This window comes from Lindgomyces ingoldianus (genome assembly GCF_010093535.1).
Source record: "Lindgomyces ingoldianus strain ATCC 200398 unplaced genomic scaffold BDR25scaffold_13, whole genome shotgun sequence".
Taxonomy (NCBI): domain Eukaryota; kingdom Fungi; phylum Ascomycota; class Dothideomycetes; order Pleosporales; family Lindgomycetaceae; genus Lindgomyces; species Lindgomyces ingoldianus.
Genome location: NW_022985174.1, coordinates 455,142 through 477,563, shown reverse-complemented (window position 1 = coordinate 477,563; position 22,422 = coordinate 455,142). Strand labels below are relative to the sequence as shown.

Genomic DNA, 22,422 nt, shown 5'->3' with positions numbered 1-22,422 from the left:
TGGTGTGCTTCTTACATGGCCCTGAGAGAAAAGACGAGGCCATGTGTACAGATCGAAGACAGAGGCGACAGCTGAGCTCGGCGTAGAAGCTGCAAGGAGGAGTTCCGATAGCGTGCACGTGCACAGACCATGACGCTAAAGTGAAATCTTGGCCAGTGCTGGCGATAGATCGATCCGATTCGTGGATCGATCCGAATCCACGCTATCCTGAATCTGGATTGGATCCTTGAATTGATTCATAGTCTTGGCTAAAAATTTGCTTCCCCATCAACAAAACAACTTTAAAAGTCTTGTACAATAGAATCCTATAAATTAAGCTCAACTCCAGTGCCCGAAAATGAGGGCGGTGACATTAGAAACTTTGTACGACCACTAATGTCCAATAAACCTACTAAACAAAACAGCTGGCTTCTCTAATACTGCAATTTCCACAATTGCAACTACGCTTTAGAGGTTGTTATAAACTTTTAAAGGCACTTAAAATCTAACTACTAAGTTTTAGCAAAGGGTACTCTTTCTCTTGTACAACAAGCAGGTGCCATTAAACTCTAAGAGCTATAGGACTGCGCAGAACCTTGCACAAGAGGAGATATACAGAATGCCGCGTTTAGAGCCTATCTAGACAAAGATATTATTTAAAAGGCTCTTATACAACTAATTGTTTAACAGCGTTTTGCTCTCTTAGTTGTTAAATTATTGTCCTTTTAGGCTTTTATACAAGCATTAAATCTTGTTGCTAGAGAGGCTATTTTAGTTTTACACTTTACTATTTGTACAGCAATCTAAAGCTATTAGTATAAAGAGAAGCTTATTCTTTAGCGCGAGATTTAGACAGCAACTTTAAAGATTAATGTCGCGCTTAATTTCTAGACCTCTCTAAACTAAATCCTATTTATTGCAATTACTAGACACTTTGTATAAAGCTTAGATAATACTGTTACTAAACACTTTCTTACTTTACAACTAGTCTTAGGCTATTCTAGTAAAGAACAGTTCTCTGTACTTTGTACAGTACTTAAGGAGTACAAGATTACTAGAAATCTAGGAGCAGTTGTTAGAGACAATGCTAGCACTAATAACACTCTCTGTTGTATAATTAGCAAGTAGTATTCTAACAAACTTAATCTGCATTAGGATCTTAAGAATAAGAAAGTTTGCTGTTTTAGTTATATTATTAATTTTATTATGCAAGCATTTCTGTTTTTAAGTTTATACAAAAGTTATCTTAAAAATCTTAAAGCTGCAGACTTTAAAAAGGCAAATAGATTACCCTCTAATTCTGTACAACAAGATATAATTAGAGCTATTAGTCCCCTTAGCAAACTTTATAACATTATAGTCTATATTTGTAGTTTAGGGCTTTGTACAAATGAGTTTATCTTACAAGCTAGACAGATAATACCCTTAGATAATTGTACAAGATAGAATAGCTAGTATTACATAATTAATACAGCAATTAAGCTTAAAATGCATGTGGATTTCTACATTAAAAACTAACCTAATCTTAAACGCAATACTTTAGAGATAAAGGATTAGAAAATGCTTTGTATAATAAAAACATTCTTGCAGATTTTTAAGGATGTAATCCTCTAAAATAAAGGAGATGCAAAATGCCTTAAATAGGCTCTTCCTTCTCTATAGATCTTACAGACTTACACAATAGCTTTCCTAGTAAAACATAAGAAGGGAGATACACAATTTAATAAAGATTGTGTTGTACAAGCTACCTAGGCACTTACAGCATAGCAAAAATAGTAGGACTTACTTTAGAAGCATCCTCTCTACTAAATTGCAACAGTTTTGCATTCTTATTATTATACAAACTAGGCTAATAAGGTAATGCTTGCCTTAAGGTTCTCTGCTAAAGACTAAAAAGCATAGAAAGCTTAGCTAAAATAATTTTAGCTTAATTTTTAATCTAAACATTAAGATTTATTATTAACACCTCTCTAAGGTAAAGTGTAAGAGTAAAGAAGATAATAGGCTACTTGTTATACAACAGCATAGATTATTTATAAAGTCTAGGATTATTTAATTAAAGCTATAACTAAGCAAATTCTTAGTAATTAGGCTTTAGTAGAGAATCTAGATAAGTAGGCAGAGTATATAGAAGAGCTAGCAACAAAGGGGGTTAAAGATGTGTTAAAATAGTAGTAGAATAACGTATAACAATCTTAGTAGCCCCTTCTTACTTATCTTGCACTTAAGATCTACTCTATACTACCTATAAGTAATAAACTAGAACGTATCTTCTCTAGAGCACATTATATAATCTTTTAGACTTAAGCATTATTAAATTCTAATATTATTAAAGTAATTAAATCTTTAAATTACTAGTTAAGTTAAAAATAAGTAGACTATTTAAAGGGGTAAAGATTTTTATTTTCTATCTTATTCTTTGCTTATAAAAAGACTGTTAATTCTAAGTAATTTATTATACAACGTTCTAGCGCCTATTCTTATTATTGCTCTCTAGCTCCTTAATCTTATACAGGTAATCTATAACAATATTGTTCGCACTAGAAGACGAAGTTGCTGGGGGACCTATACTATTGTTAGGTGTCGGACAATACTAATTAGGTCAAGAGCTATTGTGGTGACTGCAACAGGCAGCCTAATCTTTAAATTTGCAATTAGCGCAAGCGGCTGCCTACTTAGACAAGAGTAAAACACACTCTAAAAATAGACTACAGTAAAGATAGCTAGCACACTCTACTATGCAAGTTAGTTGTTGTATAACATGTAAGATAGAAGGCATATAGCAAGGTTCTATGTTAATAGTACTGCAAGTCTAAATTAACACTGCATTAACATATAACAGGCAGTAGGTATTTAATTAGAAGGCATAAAGAGTGCTGCTGTAGTATTTAACATTGTTGCAGGGTGCAGAAAGAACCTGTTTCTGCTGGATCTAAAATTGTTAGCTTATCGTACAATAGGGGGAGTAACTTACAGTATGCGCTACGACTCCCAGAGCTGCTTGTACGTTTGGGTTGGAGGCAGCAGGAAAAACCTGGATGCATCTTTTGCAGCCATTAGCGCCATGCTGCTCCTAGCTATTTTCATTGTTCTCCTTAGCGTTCTAAATTGCAATGTCTATGTTTTTGTACAATAAAATAAAAAGAAGATACTTTCTGTAATGCGTGTTGTATAAGGCAGGGCTTAATATACATTTCTCCCTTTATTGTTTAGATTTTAAGCTATTAACTGCTCCTATTGTAAATAGAATCCTATTATCCTAAGCTAAATTTTTATTAAATGTTTGTTGTACAACCTATTAAGAGTACAATAGCACAAAAAATTAAGTAAAAGACTAATTGTTTAGAATAGTTGCCTATTTAGCCTTAGCGCTGGATCGATTCATGGATCCGATCCAGATCCAGGATAGCGCCACGTGATTCCGGATAATCGATTCGGACCGATTCCCGCCAGCACTGATCTTGGCATTCGCATGAACTTTTCGAAATCTAGTTGGAATCGCAAGTTTCACTTGCAACCCCAACCCTTTGATCAGGTTTTCGTTCCAGTGACTGCTCTACGGGTGATTATAGTACAAATTAGCATGGCATCGCTCTCATTCTCTCCCGACGCCTCAATTTCCTCCCACACACTCTCCGCTGGCTCTGCCCAGCCTCCGCCCATGGACCTCCAGAATTCCTCTACGAATCTACTCGCCAGCCTTCTCCAATCGCCGCATACCTTCTTGCAGCCTACATCAACCCTAAAAGGCTCATTCCTTGCCGCCACAAAACAATACCTAGACCCGGTAGCAACTGGCGTGAGCCAAGTGCAATTACAGCGACAACAAGATCTGCGGAGGAAAAGGAAGAGGGGCGAGGGCCGTGATAGCGATATTCACGTCTTGCACTTAAAGAAGTTACATTTGGAGGGTTTTGGGGTTGGCCAAGTGTTCGAGCAGTCGAGGAAAATTCTGGATGCGGCGACCGAAGAAATCGAGCTTTCACTACTTCAGGTAGAAGATAGTCAACTGGCAGTCACAAAAAGGCCTGATTCCGAAGGATCGGGGGAGGAAGATGATGAGGTCGATGGAGGCCTGAGCGACTCTAGCTTAGGGAAAGAAGGGGTAGATTGGGAATACGATGGCGACGAGGTTCTTGAAGATGAAAGTGCATTAGATGGTGAGGAAGCCTCAGAGGAGGAGCAGTCTGGCGATGAATATCTTAAAATGGCAGGAGGAGAAGAGGTTACTTTTTCAGATGAGGACGAAGAGGACGATGAGCCTGTCGAAACATATCGCCCAGATCCAAACAACCTCAACGATGGCTTCTTCTCTATCGACGACTTCAACAAACAGTCCGAGTTTTTAGAGCAGCAAGATGCAAGAGGAGAACCGCCAGTCACTGACGACGAAGAGGTTGATTGGGATGCGGACCCTCTTGCGGCAGCTCCGAAAAGTGGAAGGAAGAGGGGTGATGATGACTTTTCCGATGAGGAATCAGACGAGGAAGGTCCGACATTTGGAAACGTTGATCTTAATGCCCCAGAAGGCGATAGTGAGGATGACGAACCACTTGAAGACGGGGATATGGACGGTGTCGACAACATGACTAATGCTAACAACGTGATGTACGCCGATTTCTTTGCACCACCAGCGAGGAAAGCAGGCAAGAACAAGAAGAAGCGAGGACGTCCAAACCCACATAACTTCCCCTCGGCAGCAGATTCGCAAGATAATAAGCCCGATTTTGAAGAAGACGATGTTGAACGGACCATGTCTGCTGTACATCGCGATCTGTTCGAAGATGACGACGATGCGGAATCTGATGGCAACCTCACAGACCTAGATCCCTCGGACCCCAAATTGCGACGTTCAACCCATGAGCGAAGGCAAGCAAAGCTCGCTGAAGAGATCCGGCGACTGGAAGCGGCCAATGTTGCAAAGCGTGGCTGGCAAATATCAGGCGAGGCCCGCGCTGCCGACCGGCCTCTCAATTCTCTCCTAGAAGAAGACCTCGAATTTGAACGTGCCGGGAAGCCCGTTCCTGTAATCACGGCCGAAGTCAGCGAAGACATTGAAGCACTCATTAAGCGACGGATCTTAGCTGACGAGTTCGATGAAGTACGGAGGCGTCGCCCAGATGATCTAGCAACAGGTCCAAAGGTGCGACGGGGACAGTTTCAACTTGACGATACCAAGTCTGGAAAAGGTCTCGCAGAAATCTACGAAGAAGAGCATCTGCAACGAACAGATCCAAATTACGTCGATGTCAGAGACGAAAAGCTAAAGAAGGAGCATGCAGAAATCGAGACATTGTGGAAGAACGTGTCGAGGAAGCTGGACTCACTCAGTTCGTGGCACTACAAGCCCAAGCCTGCGGCACCAACTCTTGAAGTCCGTGTCGATGCGCCCGCTATCGAGATGGAAGATGCTCGACCTACTGCTGGTGGAGAAGTGGCGGGTGCAAGTATGCTTGCTCCTCAAGAGCTATACAGGCCAGGCGATGAGAAGAATAAAACTGAAGTCGTTACCAAGGGTGGTATGCCGATTGCTCGAGAGGAGATGACACGGGAGCAGAAATTGCGTCGCAGGAGAAGGGAGAAAGAGAGGCAGAGTAAGGCTGCGCTTAATACGACTGGGAAAGAGAGTAGAAAGGAGAAGAAGACAAAGGAGAAGAAACAGTTGATTGGTGATTTGAAGAAGGGTGGCGTGCAGGTTATTGGCAAGAAGGGAGTGATCACAGATGTTGAAGGAAAGCAGGTGAGGGAGAAGGCAAGAACTGGAGCAGGTAGCCTGAAATTGTAAGGTGAAGAAGAGAGACGTCTGTGGTCTTTGCTTATCTTGATACCACCACGTTGTGTACTTCAGACATCTTCGAATCCAATTCCCTCTCGAGATCTGTTCATTCACAATCGAGTCGTTTAGTCATTGCTTTCATATCGTTACGAAGTGATCAGTTCTGTGCCCTCACATTCTGCGGTGTCTCTTAGAATTCGCCTTTATTTCTAAAAGCCCCTCACAGTTCACCTAGGGAAACCTAATAGAGGCTCCTATACGTTTCATTCTCGCTGTAGACCCTTGCGAGCTCTTCATACCTCTTTCGCATTCCCCCAGCTATTGAGCATTGCCACGGTGTCTCCCACAGGCGCTAGATTTGCTGGCTGCTTAATATCACCTTACACTATTTGAATACGAATTTTGAAAGCATGATAAAACTCCTGACCTTGGCTGCTGCTGTCGCTGAGATGAGACATCTTCCGCGGCAGAAGCAAAGATCTGTAGTCCCTTGGATTAGACAAAATTTCAAAAGGTTCAGTTGATGTTTCGTTACGGCATATCTGCTTGGAGGTAGGCATGTTCTCTAATGAGTTACGTCATTAAGAACAAGACGAAGACGCTAGTGAAAGTTGAAAGAATGTAGATGCAGACCGAATGGTTTGGCCGTTCTCTCTTCCTACAGGTACAACTCTTATTCGTTACATTGACGCCAAGATGCGTATCATCATCTATTCCCACGCATTAACATATAAGGAACTACTTATAAAAAATAATGCCTAGATGTACGACGATACCATGACGCGGCGGAAAGGGTTGCAGCAACAGCCTGAGGAGGCACAACGCTTCAGTGCCGATGAGTTTGGAATTCGCGCTAGTCCTAATCAAGAAGACTATGGTTGCAGTAGCTTGATGAGAAATCCAAGGTTCGTTCCACGACGGGGCAAATGAGAATTTTTCTTTTATCTTCTGTAACATCCTTGATGCCTGCGAAAGTTGGTTCTCCTAAGACGTCTAGATATTTGTCAAGGTTGGTCGTCAAGGAAAACCTTGGCAGTCTCAAGCACCGTTTCTTTTATGTGCGTTTTCTCATCAATTTTTTATTAAGGCTTCTTAGTTATTTGGTACCTATATTACGTGTAAGAAACAATTTTATGCGAAATCAAGATTCTACTTACAAGAAGATGTTCTCCCTTGAATATACCTCCCTATCCAGATCATCCTGTACCTCCCTTACTTCAAACATCTTCCTCGCAGCCTTCATAAACTGCAGATCTGCTCTCCTTCTCTTCTTGAAGCAAAAGTAGCATATTGTCCTCTCGCCGATCAGATGCTTAAGCGTTTGCTGGAGGAGCGGAAAGGCTGGCTCAAAGTACACGCAATCAGCCGCGAGAATCACATCCGGGTGAATTGGCACAGTGGGCGGGGTGGGAGAGCCCCAGTCATAGATTACTGCGGTGACTTTTGAGGACAGGTTGTTGAGAGATATGTTTTCTTTCATGAGGTCGAACATGGGGAGCTGGTCGGTTATGTGGATTGTGGTGGTGGTTTGACAGCCAAGTGCTACGGCTAGGCTGGGTGAGGCAATTCATCAGGACCAGAACACCGAGGGGTAATTTTAGGCATGATACAATGCAAAGAGCTCGGAAAGGAGAAATTTTTGACCTACCCAACAAGTCCACCGCCTGCGCCGAGTTCAACACTAGGTAACATTAGCCAAATTCCTATCATCATCATGGTTCCAGAATCGTGACTACATCTCCTTTCCCGCCAAGTTTTCTCTATGCCTCCTTAGCATGTACTTGCTCAATACCATGCCTGCCGGCCATAGCTGCCCTCCACATCCATTTTTCTTATCTTCATGCAGCTTCAAAGACGGTGATAAAAGTCCGTCGAAATCTACCTCCGAGATGCCGGCAGGCTTGATAACAGCTGAAGGGATCAAATCTTCGCTGACCCTGAACATATCGTCTTCGTTGTCTGACATCCTTGCTTCGGTGCTGTAGAGGGTGGATGGTGGTGAATAGAAAGATTTGCTCGAAGAAAGATTATGCGTTTAAGAACGCTAGGCCGAATATGGTATAGTCATCCGTATCTGGAAGTCGAGACGACACAGTTTCTTTCTACCACCCTTCTTCTCCTGGTGCAATATTACAATTGAGCGGGCAATAATCAATCAGATATGTCACAAGAGCATGCACCATTCGTAGGATATTAATTGGGCGTCTAGGACAATCCCGAGGTCCCAGTGTCCCGTCCTCTTCCCTTATCAATTCCTTATCTTCCGGCGCATCCTTCAACCTCACGCATTGTTTCACTCTGCAGACTCAACTACCAATTGCAACTGGCTATGTTGTACAAATTAGCCGCCCGTTTTTCTCGGCATACCTCGTCTTGGTAATGGCGTCCAACCTGCGGGCACAGTACCGTTCCCAGAAACAGGGCGTACCTGAATTTCTGATGTCCAGCCCTCCCAGGGTTTCTTCAACTTCACCGACCTCTTTCTATGACTGAGTCTGTTTATTTGGTGTCCAGTTAACTAGAATTGTTGTGTTTGGGACAATTTCTTTGAGTCATGGCTCTCCCTGAAGATGTGCTCAAGGCCTGGGAGGCTTGCGACCGAACTGACACCCTTTCGTTCTCGTCTGCTCCGTCTTCTGTATGCTCCCGTTCCTTCACCCTTTAATAGTATCCCTCAATTCAATCTTCTCTATTGTGATCAAGACTAACCGCTAAGGTTGGGGGATCATACCCGCAGTCGGCGTCGCTTACTCGGGCTACTGTACGCGCTCCAACAGCCTCGCCGCCTTCATGCCCGCTGTTCTCGCTGTCACCGTGTGCTCCGTTCAATGGTTCATCATTGGATACTCTCTTGCCTACAGCGAAGGCAATGCCATTGTTGGAGACCTGACATATGTATTCCATAGTGGAGTGCTGGCCGAGCCCGTAGGAACCATTCCCGCAATTCTATTCTCATTCTTCCAGCTAGTGTTCCAAGCTACAGTCTGTGCAATTGCTGTTGGAGGGGCATGTGAGCGTGGGCGGCTGCTACCGCTTATTCCGTTCATTTTCGTAAGTTCCACTCAGCTTTTCAGTATATTAAGTTTCCCATGCTGATCGGAAATGATAGCTCTGGTCAACATTCGTATACGACCCATTAGCCCACATGGTCTGGGGTGGCGGCTTTCTAGAAGACCTCGGTGTCCTCGACTTCGCAGGTGGCACCCCTGGTAATTATCCTTAACCCTACTTTACAATTCCAGCCGTGACTAAGCTGCAGAATAGTCCACATCAACTCCGGGGCGACTGCAACAGCCCTCTCCGTCTACCTTTCCTACCCACTCTTCCGTTCCCGCAAATCTAGCACACGCACCCCATCACATCTCGTCCTCCACCGCCCCGTCAACTCCCTCTGTCAGGTCCTAGCCATGATCAGCATCTGGGGCTCATGGCTCGCTTTCGACGCTGGCACCACGCTAGCATTCAACTTCAAATCTGTGATGGCGCTATGCGTAACAAACCTCTGCGCTGCATCTGGCGCTCTTACTTGGATGCTGATGACATACTCAGAAGTTGGACGCTGGAGCCTAGACTCGTGCTTCATGGGCGCAATTTCAGGGCTCATAATGATCACGCCTGCTGCCGGATTCATTGACATACCCACAAGCTTCTTCTTTGGGATCGCAGGTGCCGTCGTGTGTAGACAGGCGTTGAGGATCAAGTTCACGGAGACAGCAAGACGGTGGAGGTGGGTTGACAACGGAGATACATTTGCTACGCATTGCATTGGCGGCATCCTCGCTACAATTGCAACGGGCTGTTTTGCAAGGAAAGAAGTCGCGGGATATGATGGTGCTACGAATATTCCAGGCGGTGTGTTCTTCGATGGAAATGTGCGGCAATTAGGCGTGCAGATTGTGGAGGCCTTGGTGGGCTTCTTCTGGTCGTTTGTGGGAAGTTATGTCATCTACGCGTTGATTGATTGCGTCCCGGGATTCGAAGTCCTGGCCGAGGACATGTACGACCTCCCCAGCCCCCGATCTTGAGCTTCTTGAGGAGAACTTGGCTAATTTGATATTTCTAGGGATATAATTGCAGGCCTCGACGCTTCTCAGATGGATGAGGAAACACTGTGGATGCCGAGTCAGAAGTATTATCCATTTGCGGACAGGGAAGGTGACGTCCATTTAGATTGAATTTCCGAGGAAAACATTTCTCATAATCTAGCCAGAGTACGTATCTACAATATATACATGTTTATCGGAGCACGCATACTCGCGTCTCTACATCATCAAAAAGGTCGAGATACTCTTGATGCAAGATATAAATACCGATACGCCGATACTCCTCATCATCTCCTTCCACCCTTTGCAGCAACAATCCAGACCAATTATCCTCCATATGTGTCAATCCACGAGCCTGCCGTTCAACCTGCAAGCAGTATACGATTTCTTTCCCGCGCTCTTCAGGGTGATCAAGACATGCTACTGCAACATCTTCCATGGAATCTCCCAGTCGCACGTCGAAAGGAAAAGTCGACGGCAACCCTAGCTCAGACATATACGGACGATTACAGTGGGGACCATGGGTTGTGGCCACAATGACCTTGCAAAGGAGATCCAACCGTGCTTGCCTGACCTCTCCATAAGGGTTCACTCCAAGAAGCTCAACATCGGCGCCTAATAGCCGGAAGATCGAAGCTGTTTTCTTGGGGTTAGAGGCGTTCATCTCTCCACCTCTTTGGGTACGCCAAACTACTTGCCCGTCGCATTTCGCCCAAGACCACGACGGTGTTCGTGAGGGGTGACACATGTGATTTCTCGTCTCGCTATATCTCCATAAAAGGCCGTGCGCGAGATCTTCTTCCCATATCCCGCAAAGATAGCGGTCTGAGACGTGAGGAGATGCCAGGGACAGCATTTCGGCGGCGATACCAGAGAGTGCAGGGAGTTTGTCGGACGCATATGTGAGTTTGCGAGAGGAATACTGGGCAGCGATTATGTACCACCAGGTATAGAGCTCATGCATGAATGATGGGCCTCCTATCTCCTCCGCAGGATCCTCACTACTTTCTAAAAATTGCTCTCCGTCGCTCGTTGATTCTTCTTCTACACAGAAAAGACCCGGGTCTGGTGGCGTAATGGGCATATGAGGGATCTTCTCCCCAGTTTCTGACAACTTGTGTGCGTGGCATTCCCAGTAGATCTGGTGCTTTGAAAAGTGTATAACGCATCGAGCCAAGAATCGTTCTTGCATTGTCCACGCGCGGTCATTCCATGTGCTACTTTCGACCGCTTCTTCCCAGTGCGACGCCGTGTGAGTTGTTTCCTGGAGTATCAATTCGCCAGATTCTTCCGAGGCAGATAGTGCAGGGAGCAATATCGCAGTCCTTGAGTCGTTCGTGCTATACTTCAAAAACCCATCTTCGCTTCTGCTCGCGGACGTCGCAGCAATGGTGACAAAGGCGTTTTTATAGATGTCGCCCATTTTCGCGCCTTCCTTCTCCCAGTCCTCTTTCGAGTCTTGGATAATGCAGAGTGAATCTATCCAGAGGTAGTGAAGCCCCAACATGCGAGTCACGGTGACGGCGTCTTGGAAGTTCTGCGGCATACTGTTGGTGGGGCTAGTCAGTGCTGTGATAGCAAGAAGACATAAAAAGAGAATCTGATATACCTTTCCAAAGGAATTTCACGACGCATAGATTCGATATTAACAGATGTCGTTCTCAGCAGCCTTGAACCTGGAACCAATGGACCCCAACAGTGACTAAGAGCCACATAGGCAACTTCTTCATCCCCAGTAGATAGAACGAGGTGTGGGTTTTGATTCCTTTGGCTAACATCAACCACTCGAGTAGGAAGACCAGAGCATGATTCCTGATAGCATGTACTATGTGTCGTTGCACAATCCATGACCCAGCCTCGGAGAAGCTGGGCACAGCTCTCGCTCGTCCTGTCTATGTCAGGAGCGACACGCTTAATGTTGAACCTGCCCGCAACACTAGATCCTAAACCCCTTGGTCACAACAGATTCGCGATCCACACAGATCATATAACTCACATACCTGGATAAGAAAACATTTCAAACCTCAAAGGAGGGAGTACTCCAACCCCATCGACTTCCACGTCCAACTCAAGGAGATAGAGCCCATTTTCCTCCTCCGACAATCCGTACGTCAGAATAGAATGCGCCCAAAATCGAGCTCTGGGACCGATCCGAAGCGAGAATGGAGTGGATTCAGTATCAAGCGGCCATCTCTTGTGAATAGACTTCAGCAAGGCTTTGCAGAACCGGCATCCCTTATCCGCAGAAGCTGTGATACCTAGGCAAGCAGGCAAGGTGTCTTGCTGCTCGTATGAAACCGAGATGTTGTCGTCACATAGAGTGGAAAAGTCTGTTGGCTCAAACAGTGGCTGACATAGCTTGCATAGCATGTTGTAGAGAAAGAACTATTCCGCTTTTGGTGGGGCTAGTGATTATTTCAGGTATATTCACATTGATGGGAGCGCGGGGGAAATTTGGTGTGGGGCAAGAAGGACCGGTGTTGCTTTGGATCCCCCCACTTCCTCTCCATTGCGAAAACTGTCTCTCATCCGTCCAAACCTGCAGTTCGCCTCATAGCCATGTGAGTGAGTACCTTCAAGACGACAGTCCAGTCTTCCAGTCTTCCAGAAATTGTTTATTCTTGGAGACTTCATTGAAGTTCGAGTCACAACGAAAGACGCACAGACGAACGATGGTGAGCACTAGGTCGAAGCGGTAGGATGCATTGGCATGCCTTCAACACAAAAAACCCTCCAGCCCAAGGAGCCCATGCTCTTTCCTCCTTTTGCCATGACCCTGAGGACCCAAAAACTCCATTACCATTACCATTATAATGCACCGAAAATAAGGCCCATTCGCCGTCGCTAATGCGTTGAATAACGATACAGAACAAGAGGAAAACAGGCAATTTCTCAACTACCAACAGCAGTATCATTCAGCGCAACACAGACGGCACCCCGGTGATGTCCATTATACTGGCGAATGATGGACTGGCTATTGAGCTCCCACAGCCTGGCATAATGGTCCGAGCAGGCAGTAACCAGATATGCCGAGTCGGCGCTAAAGGCACAATCCCAAACCCATCTCTGATGTCCATGCAGTGTAGTTTCAAGAGGAAAAGCATTCGGGTCGCGGTCGAGGGGAAGCTGATCGGCAGGTGTGGCGTTATGCGGTTGCGAAGTGTCAACGGACCATATGCGCGCAGTGTGGTCAGCCGAGCACGTAGCTAGATGGCGGACGTCTGGGGAGAGCAGGACCCGGGTGATGTAGGTCTGGTGGGCGACGAATTTGCAGACAGGGACAAGTGAGGTGACTTCGGAACGCTGGATCATACGCCAGACATAGACATTGCCCTAGTACCACGTTCAACGATTATAGTTCTCCAGGGAATCCAGAAACTCACCGCGTTATTTCCAGCACAGAGCATGGTACCATCACTAGCCACAGTAACGCTAGCTACCGAGACGTCGTCCTCAGGAATTAGTTGGTGTGAGCATTTGTTCTCGCCAAGATCCCAGATGCGGACGTTTCCTCCTCGATCACAACTAATTAGCTCGCCCTGGTTGGGATGAATAACCACATCATTAACGGGGACTGCATGAGTATAGTTCCGCTGAACACTGCCGGAGCGCGTGTCCCATATCTTGACCGTGCCATCTTCAGATGATGTCACCATCCATTTACCCTCGCAATGGAAAGCGACACCTGTGATGTTACTCGTATGTCCATCAAAGGTAAGGACGGCGTTCGGGTTAGTAGATTTGATATCGTAAAGCTTTACAGTATGATGGCCTGCGGCGGCGAGGTAGCGTTTGTCGGGAGAAATGCAAAGCCGGTTGACTTGAGAGTCGGGGTGGGGAATGGTGCGGGAACAAATGCCTGAGAGGGCTTCCCAGAAGCTGAAGGCAGCGCATTAGCAAAACGAATGTGGGGAGCCATTCGGAGCAAAGTCATGTACCGGATCGTGTGGTCATAGCCAGCTATGTTGCCAGTCAGATTGCTCCTGCCAAAGCGTGAAAGGGCAGCGACGTACCAGTACAGAGTATTACAGACATGGTGGTTTCTACTAGGCGAGACAAGAAGTATACGACGTGCGAAGGAATATGTACGACGGTCTAAAGGGAGTAGAAGGAGATGCGACCGGTGTCGAAGCGTTGAGACGTGAGAGTGAGAAGGTGTCGCATGTCCCGCGTTGAGGATGAAGATGAAGCTTGGGCCATTTCAGCACGTGCGCTCGCCCCAATTGGACGGAACGGAGTCACATGTGTCATGCATGTGTGTCGGTGAGTAGATTGGGAAGTTTTGGGTCGAGGACACGCTTGGTGGGACCACGCGAGGGCCGTCGTCTTACGTTTATGTCAGCATGTGAGACGAGTCGTGAATTGTATTTCTGTTGTGGAGGAGGAGCAGTCCAGGAGGGAAGTCTAAAAATACGCAACAACGCAATCCCATGCTCAATCGAATTGAGAGATGAGAAAGAACGCCGGTCGGAACATGAACAGGCCGCATAACCTCGCCTCCGAGCCTTCCTACTCCACCATGTCGTCCTTACAAATTATTGCAGGAACTTGAATTGACACTAAGATCAACTAAATCCTCTAGCACATGTAAAGATAACCGCCCTTGCGATCCACGTTAATATTCCGTGTCACATCCGTCATATTCTTTGGTGGTACACTCCAAGCTTTGTCAGAGCGCAGAATAATTCGCTGCTTGACAGGTGGCATCCCTGAACCCCTCAAGCACTGAAGGTACCGATACTTTCCTTTTGCTCTTTTACAAGATCCTGGAATCGACTGTCCGCTTGCTCTTGGGTCTATAAACTGAGGTGGGTAATCGCATTGGCGGGATTTGCGGTCAGAAGCATTCGAATGTAAACGAATCTTGTTTTGGAAGTCAGCTATAGCCTAGTATGTAGGATCGATGGCTCTAAGACGACTCGCTTTCCTCCGTTGCTGTGATTGATGTCTGCACTCTGACCCCATACTTCTATGACATATGTGAGCAAAGCAGAGCTGTTCTCGTCTTCTTTGTCGAGGTAGACAACCTACGAAAGCTAATTAGGATAGGATGACAGAAGGTGGAATGCTGACGAACCTTAATGTTACGCACATAGATCGTATGAGCCAATATGGGGTGGTTCCAACCCTTACCCCACTCTATTGCTTTGTCCCCATCGACAGTGCCGTACAGAATATTCATAGTTCCTGACCCGTCACCAGTCGGATCCTCGACACAAAACAAGGCAAAACTCCCGTTGAACGCGCAACCGGGACGTATCTCAGGGATATCCTTGCTGTGACCCGCTTCAAATGTCCGCATTTCATTTGGAATCTGATCGAGCATCTTCAGGAGGAGGTCAACATTGTGGCAGTAACCGACGCACACGGCAATGGCGTTGTATGGCAGCAGCACTTCAAGGAGATTGTTGCTTTGTTCGAGACTCCAGCAGTCGTGGGTACTATCATTCGCTCACACAGAGAAGAGGAAATGCTGCACGATGATTACCGGACGGCTGTAACCTCCAGCTGCGAGTTTGCGCTTCAACCAACCCAGACCGCTCTTGCGCCCGTCTTCGTGCTCGCTGCGGTAATGGTGCAATTAATACACATCGACAGCGCCGGGATTAATGACGTAGTGGAATGAATGATCTTTGTACCGGGAGGAGCCATTCTTAGTGGAATCAATGTTTTTCAGAGGAATGCCGTACCCAGCACTTCTCTCGTATCTCCTTAGATTGACTTTCTGGTTGCAGCATTTGAAGACCCGTTTAGCCTCCTAGTTACAAGGGCTCAAAAACAGATTGAACGTACCTGTATGCATCTGTGTAATGAAATTCCACATCTGATATCGGTAGAGGTCTCTAACTGGAGAATACTTATCGTCGAAGCCTCTCCATCCTATGCCAGTACTCCTTTGACAACATCAATTGGATTCTCTTCGAGATCTGAAGTGTCAGTAGATTCTCCAAGGGCCTTTGGGGACCTACCATGATTTCCCTGCCCAAAATACAATGGCCCGCAACTAGCGAGCTGCGTCACGCCACCCCTTGCGTGCCAGGGCCACAGAGAGCGCGGCAGTCTTGCAACTGACCTCCATCTGAGTAATTGTGCGGATGTTACTTTACCCCATTCGTGTTCTCGCCGCTGTTGAAGTTCCTACCAAATTAAGAAAGATCGCCAGCGAAGAAAACCCAGTTAAGTCGACTGATGGGACCGCTGCAGTCAATCTGAACGCCCCCCCCTCTTTGTAGGGTATGGCAGATTGGATAGATATTCAGTGCTTGGTTGAAATCGCTCTGCTCCCTAACTTGGCCACCTAAAGCACCTTGTTGAGGATCGGGCAAGATGAATGTGGTGACATCCATATCTGATTTCCGGTGGTTCGCTCGGGAAGAAGGTGAAAAGGGTTAATTTCCGCAGATGTAGAAATGATATAGAAATCATTTTTGTAAATCGGTGCTTACAGCTTTCAAGAAAGCTGGAGGTGCTTCCGGCCATTTTATCATAAGTAGAGCGCCGTGAAAAGCACAGTCTATATCCTCACTTGACCCACTTCACGTTTTGCAACGGATGTCCAATGGACAAAAATCCGCTGATGAGTTGTAGGCATGCCTTCGACACAAAAAAAAGGGTGCGAAGTCCCTCATTGAACCTGAGATCGATCAAACGATCATACGACGGGCAAATGCATGAGCAAGGGAAGCTCCTTTCGTATTCATCCAACTCGCTACCTGACGTCTTGGCCATGGTAGCTGCATGCGAGGATTGACTTCCAGCAACTCTAAGGTGTGATGCAGAATTGGGCCTCATGTCTCAAACGAAGATGTTTAAATAAGCATTACCAAACCCCACAGACTTTTCGCACGAGCCCCTCCCTGATCCGGGAATGTCTCTCCCACAACGTCACATTAAGCGTCTTCCACCTGCCACCCTAAAAGTTTTAGCACCCATGGGTCACTTTGAGACCCGAGATCTAAGAGGGTTAGCTTACGCATATTTAAGGAGATCAATTTTACTCCATAGATCTAGCACCATGACGGGAATAATGAGATGCTCAGGAACAGAAATCAGATTAGACTCCGATCATAGCTACCACAACTCCACTTCGTCAAAGTTCGCATCCACATAGCCACTATTCCATCTCTGTCTGAGAAGAAATTTGTATAGGCTAAAATGGGTGCTGTCCACGATACTCCAACATTTCTCTCTCAATTCCCTTTCTCCACTTTTGTCTTCCTAAATCAGAACATCCACAATCACAGACCCTAACAACTCCAATCGCAAAACCAGATCGATACCCCAATACGGTCTCTACAAGCGAGAAAACTTCTGGAAAAGCAATGAAACTCTGACACCTCCATTTAGCATTGGTACGCCCTCCCAAGCGTTTTCATACTCCGTTCTCCCGCACTTTACTGACTACTCCCAGACCCAGGCAAACTCGAAGAGCCCACCAAAGCAAGGCTCACCGAACGGGTGGTTGTACACCTCTTCCAGCATGAGGCAATCCTACACCCACATTGTAAACCTACAATCCTTTTACCGACACCGCATCATCCCACGCATGCTCGTCGACACCAATACGCGCGACATTTCAACAACGATATTCGGCCATAATGTCCCAGCGCTCATCGACTTCGCGCTAATATAAATGAACTAAACCTACCACCCGCTTAGCGAGCTACCTGTGGCAAAAGTTTCCGGGGAGCTCATGTTACCATACTGGCATAGTGCCGCTAGTTTGCAATCCATCGAAGATGTAGCAAAGGCGAACGATGAATTAGGAAAAGGTTACGCTTATTTCAACTCTGCATACCTCATGACGACTAACTAGCCCGTTCATTCTTCATACATACCTACAAATTCGGGCTCAAAGCCGGCATCCTCACTTTCAATGCCTACCAGGCCGCGTGGCGTCGCGGCGATGTGATTACCTCTAACTACGCATTTTAGCACGGCACTAGTGCTAGCCTCGGGCTCCCAGACCCCTTTTTTCAAGAACAGTTAAGGGAAATGGAATCGATCCAAAGAAACAACCTAGTGATGCCAGGGCTGCGTGTATTGATAACGTGTGGCATGGGAGGGGCGATAGCTAGTTTGGATGTGCAGTAGCAGATTTTTTATGGGGTGTCCCTCCCCTCCCCCTTCATCAAGGTGAATGGTTAATGAATGAGAAACTAATAAAGCCAGAAAATGGAAAAGGAAAACCTCTATTTAGGAAAACCTAGACCACTTTTTGTAAGATTTTCTGTTGCCAGCGGTGAAATGAAATCCCACAGTCAGCCACACTTACTTGGATCCGGGGTTAATACGCATCTAAAACTTCTATTCTAGCTCAGATGTAGACTGGCCTATACTCACATTAGACTATCGGGCCCAGTGTGTCCAACCGTTAGTTACGGAGCCTTTTGGAGGCTGTATAGTACAGTTACGGAAGAGGAGGCTGTTACTAACTAACTGTACGGAGGAGATGACGTCAGTGTACGGTTAGGATACAGTAACTGAAGTATATTGAAGTATTATGAAGTAATTGCGCTGAAGCTAAAGACTATACCCAATTAGGAAGTTGTGATACCCCTTGTGAGATCTACTGTTGTTGATCTCACTGTTTTAATGTACTCTGTAAGCTCAGTCAGCTCACTAGTAACAGCGTTGTTACGTAACTAATTCTTCTGCAGTTGAAGAGCCTCTATTGTCGACCGCGTCGTTGATTGGGATAGGAATTGGGACATCATAATGGGCAAAAGAATAACGTAGATGGCATAGTTGCTGAATTTGTTAGAAGATTGCTAACAAAACAGGCAATAACGGCATTCTCCGCATTAATCTCCGAACACGAGCCCCCTGGCCCTCAGCAACCTGCCTTCAACCGCCCAAAACCACCAAAAATCCTATATAACTACCGTAAACGGTTAGTACAGCAGCCTCATGTATAGTACAGTATACTGAGTAGATGCCCTGTACGTACGTACGTGACCAAAATCAGTGTACTGCAGTACTGTACTATTAGGTGTACTAACGGTTGGACACACTGATCGGGCCGAGTTATTATAATTGAGATCAAGTTTTTTTTGAAAAGGGTATGGGGAAGTGGAGAGAAAATAAAATGAAGACATCACAGTACAATGTCAATAACTAGACTAAAATGATATCATGGAGAGGCGACTCATGTGTCCCTAAATTTCACGAGGGGAAAGCTTTACTGATGGTAAAATATTTTCAAAGATATATAACTGCTAATGACGCAGTAGAACTTCAACTGGTGTTGATGATGAAGTGAAACACAAGAAATGGTGCCAATTTAGCCAAGCAATCTCTATACACCAATCGCGCACAGCTGTACATTCCAATGGTACGCTAAAACTTTCAGTGAAAGAAGGCAGATGCAATCCCTTTGTCGTGTTGATAAGTCACCGAGCAGCAGAACCCAAACAAGAGAATGAGAAGTAGTCAACGGTAGTTGGGGTTAAGAAAATATAAGGAGACGACGATCAGCGACCCCGTCAGGTATCATTTAGTGACTACCCTTCATTAAGGTAGTCTTGTGCCAGGATTGTGCCATTGCCATGGCCATGATCCATCATTGAATCTTGTGATGCGTGCCTGCGGCAAAACTTATCCCCACCCGCACCCTTCCTTCCCTATCATAACATAAACGATTAGAATTTGTAACCCATGCCCAGCTGCAATCCCCCTAGGCCAAAAGAACCGTCTAGCTAGTTGCGCGTACGTCCAAAGGATATCGAACATCAAGTGAAAGGTACTACTTCTCACTTGCGCCTGCGATGGGCTTGTCGGGCATGTGGGAGTCCTTCTCGGGATTTGCTTTAGCCTCGCTAGTCTCGGACTTCTCCGTCTGTACTGAAGACGGTGACTCTGTCGGCCCTGGATTGCTGCTAGCAAGGGGAGCGGGCCCGGGAGTTTCTTCGCGCGCATTACGTGCGGTATCTGTGCCATTTGAGGATCCTTCTGACTTGAACTTGTTCACCTGTGAATCTAAATCCTTATCCTCATCGTCATGATCAAACATCTCAGCGTCGCCAGCCTCGGCTGATATCTCCGTGCCATCTCCGAGGAGGATGATCCGGCCACCCAGCCCGCTATTTGGGCGGAAGCGATGATCAAGATCCATATCGATATCATCAGGGCTATCATCAATTCGGTGGTGGACTCCAGGACCGCGGAACTCGGCTATAGACATATATTAGACCTGTACTAATCGCCCTATGAGGTGGGCGAGGGTGGATTCTCAGACTTGCCATACTCTGGCGGAGCACATGGACCCTCTCCATTTGCGACTCTCTTCGCAATGGATTCGTACCATTCATCTTTGGTACGCCCTTGGAGAAGTCCAATGACAATCATGGTCATGTTATCACAGCCAACACCACCAGTGTCACTGTTCGAAGCCAGACAGTTGTCCATCATGTTCTCGCAAATGGCCGAGAGTTCCTGCTTTGCCACGATACCCCGTCGGACAAATTCGATGACAGCCTGAGACGATTGACAATCCCAAATACCTGTTGTACACGTATCAGCAAACGGTCAACAAGCGTAAGGGAGACACCCGCACCGTCGCAAGCGATGACCAAAAACTCGTCATCCTCGTTTATGTCATGTATCTCGACATCTGGAAAGGCTGTGACTATCTGGTGTTCGGGCGGGAGCTCTGCGCTCTTCTTGAATTCAAAGTCACCGATGGCGCGTGACAACGCAAGGTTACCATTGACGCGGCCAAAGTCTACAAAACCGCCCGCGGCTTGAATACGCGCTTTCTCGGCTGTATAATATGAGCGCAATTCCCTAAATGGGCCGAAAACTTACTCTCGTTCTGCGGTTTGTGGTCGTAGGAGAGAGGTTTCGCCCTGCCCTTTATCCCAAGAACGCTTCGGGAATCTCCGGAATTTGCCTGTTATGCTTAGCACTTGCCTGCAAGGTTGTTCAAGGTCAACATACCACGTATATCTTGTTCTTTGAGATAATGCCGACCGACGCAGTGCACCCTGAGACTTCCTCTTCGTATTTGGGATCTGATTCCGATGAGTCAGCCATATGTGTCAGCAGGGAAGAATCTATCGAGGGAATCCTACCGCTGAGTATTGCTCTGTCGGTCGCCAGAAAGCCATCCTGGAGCGCCTTTTTTATATCACCTCCTTTGAAGGCCTCCTGCTTCGCAATGATCTCATGGAGGTGGTCACCAGCATACAGCGCCACCTTGTCGCCACCATGGCCATCGTATACACCGAAGAAACTTAGCCGCTTATCGTCGGGTGTCGCTTTCCCATCCTCGCTCAGGGCGTGAAGGTCTAAGATTGCGGCATGGGCATCTTCCATGCTGATTCGCCAGCCCTGCATAGAAGAAACACCAAAGATAATCGAGTCGCCATCGCCGTTTGCGGATTTCTAAAGGCACAGTTCAGCTGAAGACGGTAGGGGGATATTGAAAGGTCAAGCAATCTGCACACTGTAGTGAACTGTTGCTAACGCAAGCGAGAGGATGAATTGGGGGTGCGGGGGCGGGGAGAGGGAATTGGGCGGGATTACCTTGTCGACCACCGGCTCCGAGAGAGTCTGACCCATTCTGTCCGCTTTCTAAGAGGACTTGGTGAAAGGGTTGGCGAGAGTGGTATGAACGTGGACCGTGTTGCGCTTCGCGGGCATGCAGTAGATTTGTGCAGCGTCACTAAGCTGTTGTGGGGGGTTCGCCGGGGTACGACAACGACGGCCGGGGTGAAAGGCGCTGGCCGCGGGTGGAGAGTGAGGAGAAATAGAGGGGGAAGAGGGAGGGTTGTGAGGAGAGTGAAGGGACAGGGCGGGCAGAGGAGCTTGTGTGGTCAAGGAGTGCACAGTGTCGTGTGTGTTGGTAGAGCAAAGAAGTCCAGAGGCTGCCCGCGGACTTGCACGCTAATCCTGATTGGGCAGGCTGAGCCACGCCTCGATTTTGTCGCCGTCATCCTCACCATCACCCTCTGTTACCGGTTTTCCGCCTATTCCAGCGCTAGGCTAATCATTTTCTGTCTTTACCTTGCATGTCAGATAGTTGCCTTGGGAGCAAAGCGCTTCCGCATAACACAGAAGCTGCATTGATGCGGCGGTGCAGGGCGCTTCCCCAAGGCACCAGTCCCTGGATGCACGTCGGTGAATTGCAGCTTCGCTCGCGTGCCTGTTTCACTGTTTTGGCGAGATTCCGCGTGGAGGTGGCAGCTCTGAGCGAGTTACTTGTGTGCAGTACCTATATACGCGTAGACGTCACGCGCCCAGCCTTCCCAACAATACCTCAGCCTAGCTGAAGCAATTTCGTATCAGGCAAAATGGACAGATTGGCCTTGGTACCAGTCGTCCAGTTGACGAATACTTCTAGGTTTCGTTATCCTTTAACCTCTGCACTAGTTTACATTATCCTTTAAGATGGAATTGCGTCATCGTCAGCCACTGCGCCTCGCTCCTTCTCTGTCCAAGTCCTCTTTTAAGCTCTAGGCTTACCAGTAACTACGAGGGGGCACGCTCTTTTCCTCTTTACCAAGGTAATATCCCAGATGCCCCACACTCACGCCCTCTACAACTCCGGTATAGTTCTCAAGTACACCGATATGAGGCGATTACTGCCAGGTTTACGCTCTGCAATAGTATGCCAGTCTCTAG

General features: G+C 46.8%; 9 protein-coding genes across 9 annotated transcripts; 5 read left to right on the top strand and 4 right to left on the bottom strand.

Moving 5' to 3' along the window:
- Nucleotides 1-2,956: 2,956 nt before the first annotated feature.
- On the top strand, nt 2,957-5,912 carry BDR25DRAFT_354160 (Mpp10 protein; the record flags this gene model as incomplete). Its single annotated transcript, XM_033695263.1, has 4 exons — nt 2,957-3,067; nt 3,378-3,394; nt 3,433-5,760; nt 5,828-5,912. 4 exons carry the CDS (start codon nt 2,957-2,959, stop codon nt 5,910-5,912), a joined length of 2,541 nt encoding a protein of 846 aa, XP_033548499.1.
- A 996-nt stretch (nt 5,913-6,908) lies between these two features.
- Nucleotides 6,909-7,721, bottom strand: BDR25DRAFT_222947 (uncharacterized protein; the record flags this gene model as incomplete). Its single annotated transcript, XM_033685083.1, has 3 exons — nt 6,909-7,308; nt 7,404-7,436; nt 7,492-7,721. 3 exons carry the CDS (start codon nt 7,719-7,721, stop codon nt 6,909-6,911), a joined length of 663 nt encoding a protein of 220 aa, XP_033548498.1.
- A 588-nt stretch (nt 7,722-8,309) lies between these two features.
- Nucleotides 8,310-9,930, top strand: BDR25DRAFT_324840 (Rh-like protein/ammonium transporter; the record flags this gene model as incomplete). Its single annotated transcript, XM_033692181.1, has 5 exons — nt 8,310-8,403; nt 8,472-8,806; nt 8,865-8,964; nt 9,020-9,752; nt 9,819-9,930. The coding sequence occupies 5 exons, from the start codon at nt 8,310-8,312 to the stop codon at nt 9,928-9,930; spliced, it is 1,374 nt and encodes a 457-aa protein (XP_033548497.1).
- Nucleotides 9,931-10,507: 577 nt separating this feature from the next.
- BDR25DRAFT_222640 (HET-domain-containing protein) lies at nt 10,508-11,646 on the bottom strand (the record flags this gene model as incomplete). Its single annotated transcript, XM_033685070.1, has 3 exons — nt 10,508-10,799; nt 10,914-11,345; nt 11,408-11,646. Coding segments are annotated over 3 exons (963 nt in total), but the record flags the coding sequence as incomplete, so codon positions are not given.
- An 874-nt stretch (nt 11,647-12,520) lies between these two features.
- Nucleotides 12,521-13,935, bottom strand: BDR25DRAFT_260175 (WD-repeat protein-like protein pop3). The gene is made up of 4 exons (XM_033686631.1): nt 13,812-13,935; nt 13,737-13,758; nt 13,182-13,677; nt 12,521-13,131 (listed from the first exon to the last, which is right to left on the bottom strand). The coding sequence occupies exons 1-4, from the start codon at nt 13,831-13,833 to the stop codon at nt 12,691-12,693; spliced, it is 981 nt and encodes a 326-aa protein (XP_033548495.1). The 5' UTR covers nt 13,834-13,935; the 3' UTR covers nt 12,521-12,690.
- A 2,878-nt stretch (nt 13,936-16,813) lies between these two features.
- BDR25DRAFT_354156 (uncharacterized protein) lies at nt 16,814-17,946 on the top strand (the record flags this gene model as incomplete). Its single annotated transcript, XM_033695262.1, has 7 exons — nt 16,814-16,893; nt 16,936-17,010; nt 17,071-17,398; nt 17,462-17,570; nt 17,615-17,706; nt 17,785-17,883; nt 17,935-17,946. 7 exons carry the CDS (start codon nt 16,814-16,816, stop codon nt 17,944-17,946), a joined length of 795 nt encoding a protein of 264 aa, XP_033548494.1.
- Nucleotides 17,947-17,973: 27 nt separating this feature from the next.
- On the top strand, nt 17,974-18,890 carry BDR25DRAFT_354155 (uncharacterized protein; the record flags this gene model as incomplete). The annotated part of the gene is made up of 6 exons (XM_033695261.1): nt 17,974-18,058; nt 18,126-18,255; nt 18,366-18,423; nt 18,501-18,691; nt 18,767-18,780; nt 18,826-18,890. 6 exons carry the CDS (start codon nt 17,974-17,976, stop codon nt 18,888-18,890), a joined length of 543 nt encoding a protein of 180 aa, XP_033548493.1.
- A 653-nt stretch (nt 18,891-19,543) lies between these two features.
- Nucleotides 19,544-21,360, bottom strand: BDR25DRAFT_222880 (PP2C-domain-containing protein; the record flags this gene model as incomplete). Its single annotated transcript, XM_033685079.1, has 7 exons — nt 19,544-19,971; nt 20,058-20,300; nt 20,354-20,560; nt 20,605-20,689; nt 20,737-20,810; nt 20,871-21,183; nt 21,325-21,360. The coding sequence occupies 7 exons, from the start codon at nt 21,358-21,360 to the stop codon at nt 19,544-19,546; spliced, it is 1,386 nt and encodes a 461-aa protein (XP_033548492.1).
- On the top strand, nt 21,319-21,970 carry BDR25DRAFT_22099 (uncharacterized protein). Its single transcript, XM_033685016.1, has one exon. The coding sequence runs from the start codon at nt 21,409-21,411 to the stop codon at nt 21,865-21,867; it is 459 nt and encodes a 152-aa protein (XP_033548491.1). The 5' UTR covers nt 21,319-21,408; the 3' UTR covers nt 21,868-21,970.
- Nucleotides 21,971-22,422: the final 452 nt, after the last annotated feature.

Coding starts and splice junctions, on each gene's coding strand:
- BDR25DRAFT_260175 (XM_033686631.1), bottom strand. CDS start 13,833: ATGTCTGTAATACTCTGTACTG. Junction 13,678..13,736: donor GGCTATGACCACACGATCCG/GTACATGACTTT, acceptor CGCTGCCTTCAG/CTTCTGGGAAGCCCTCTCAG. Junction 13,132..13,181: donor TCTGTGCTGGAAATAACGCG/GTGAGTTTCTGG, acceptor ACGTGGTACTAG/GGCAATGTCTATGTCTGGCG.
- BDR25DRAFT_22099 (XM_033685016.1), top strand. CDS start 21,409: ATGAACGTGGACCGTGTTGCGCTTCGCGGGCATGCAGTAGATTTGTGC.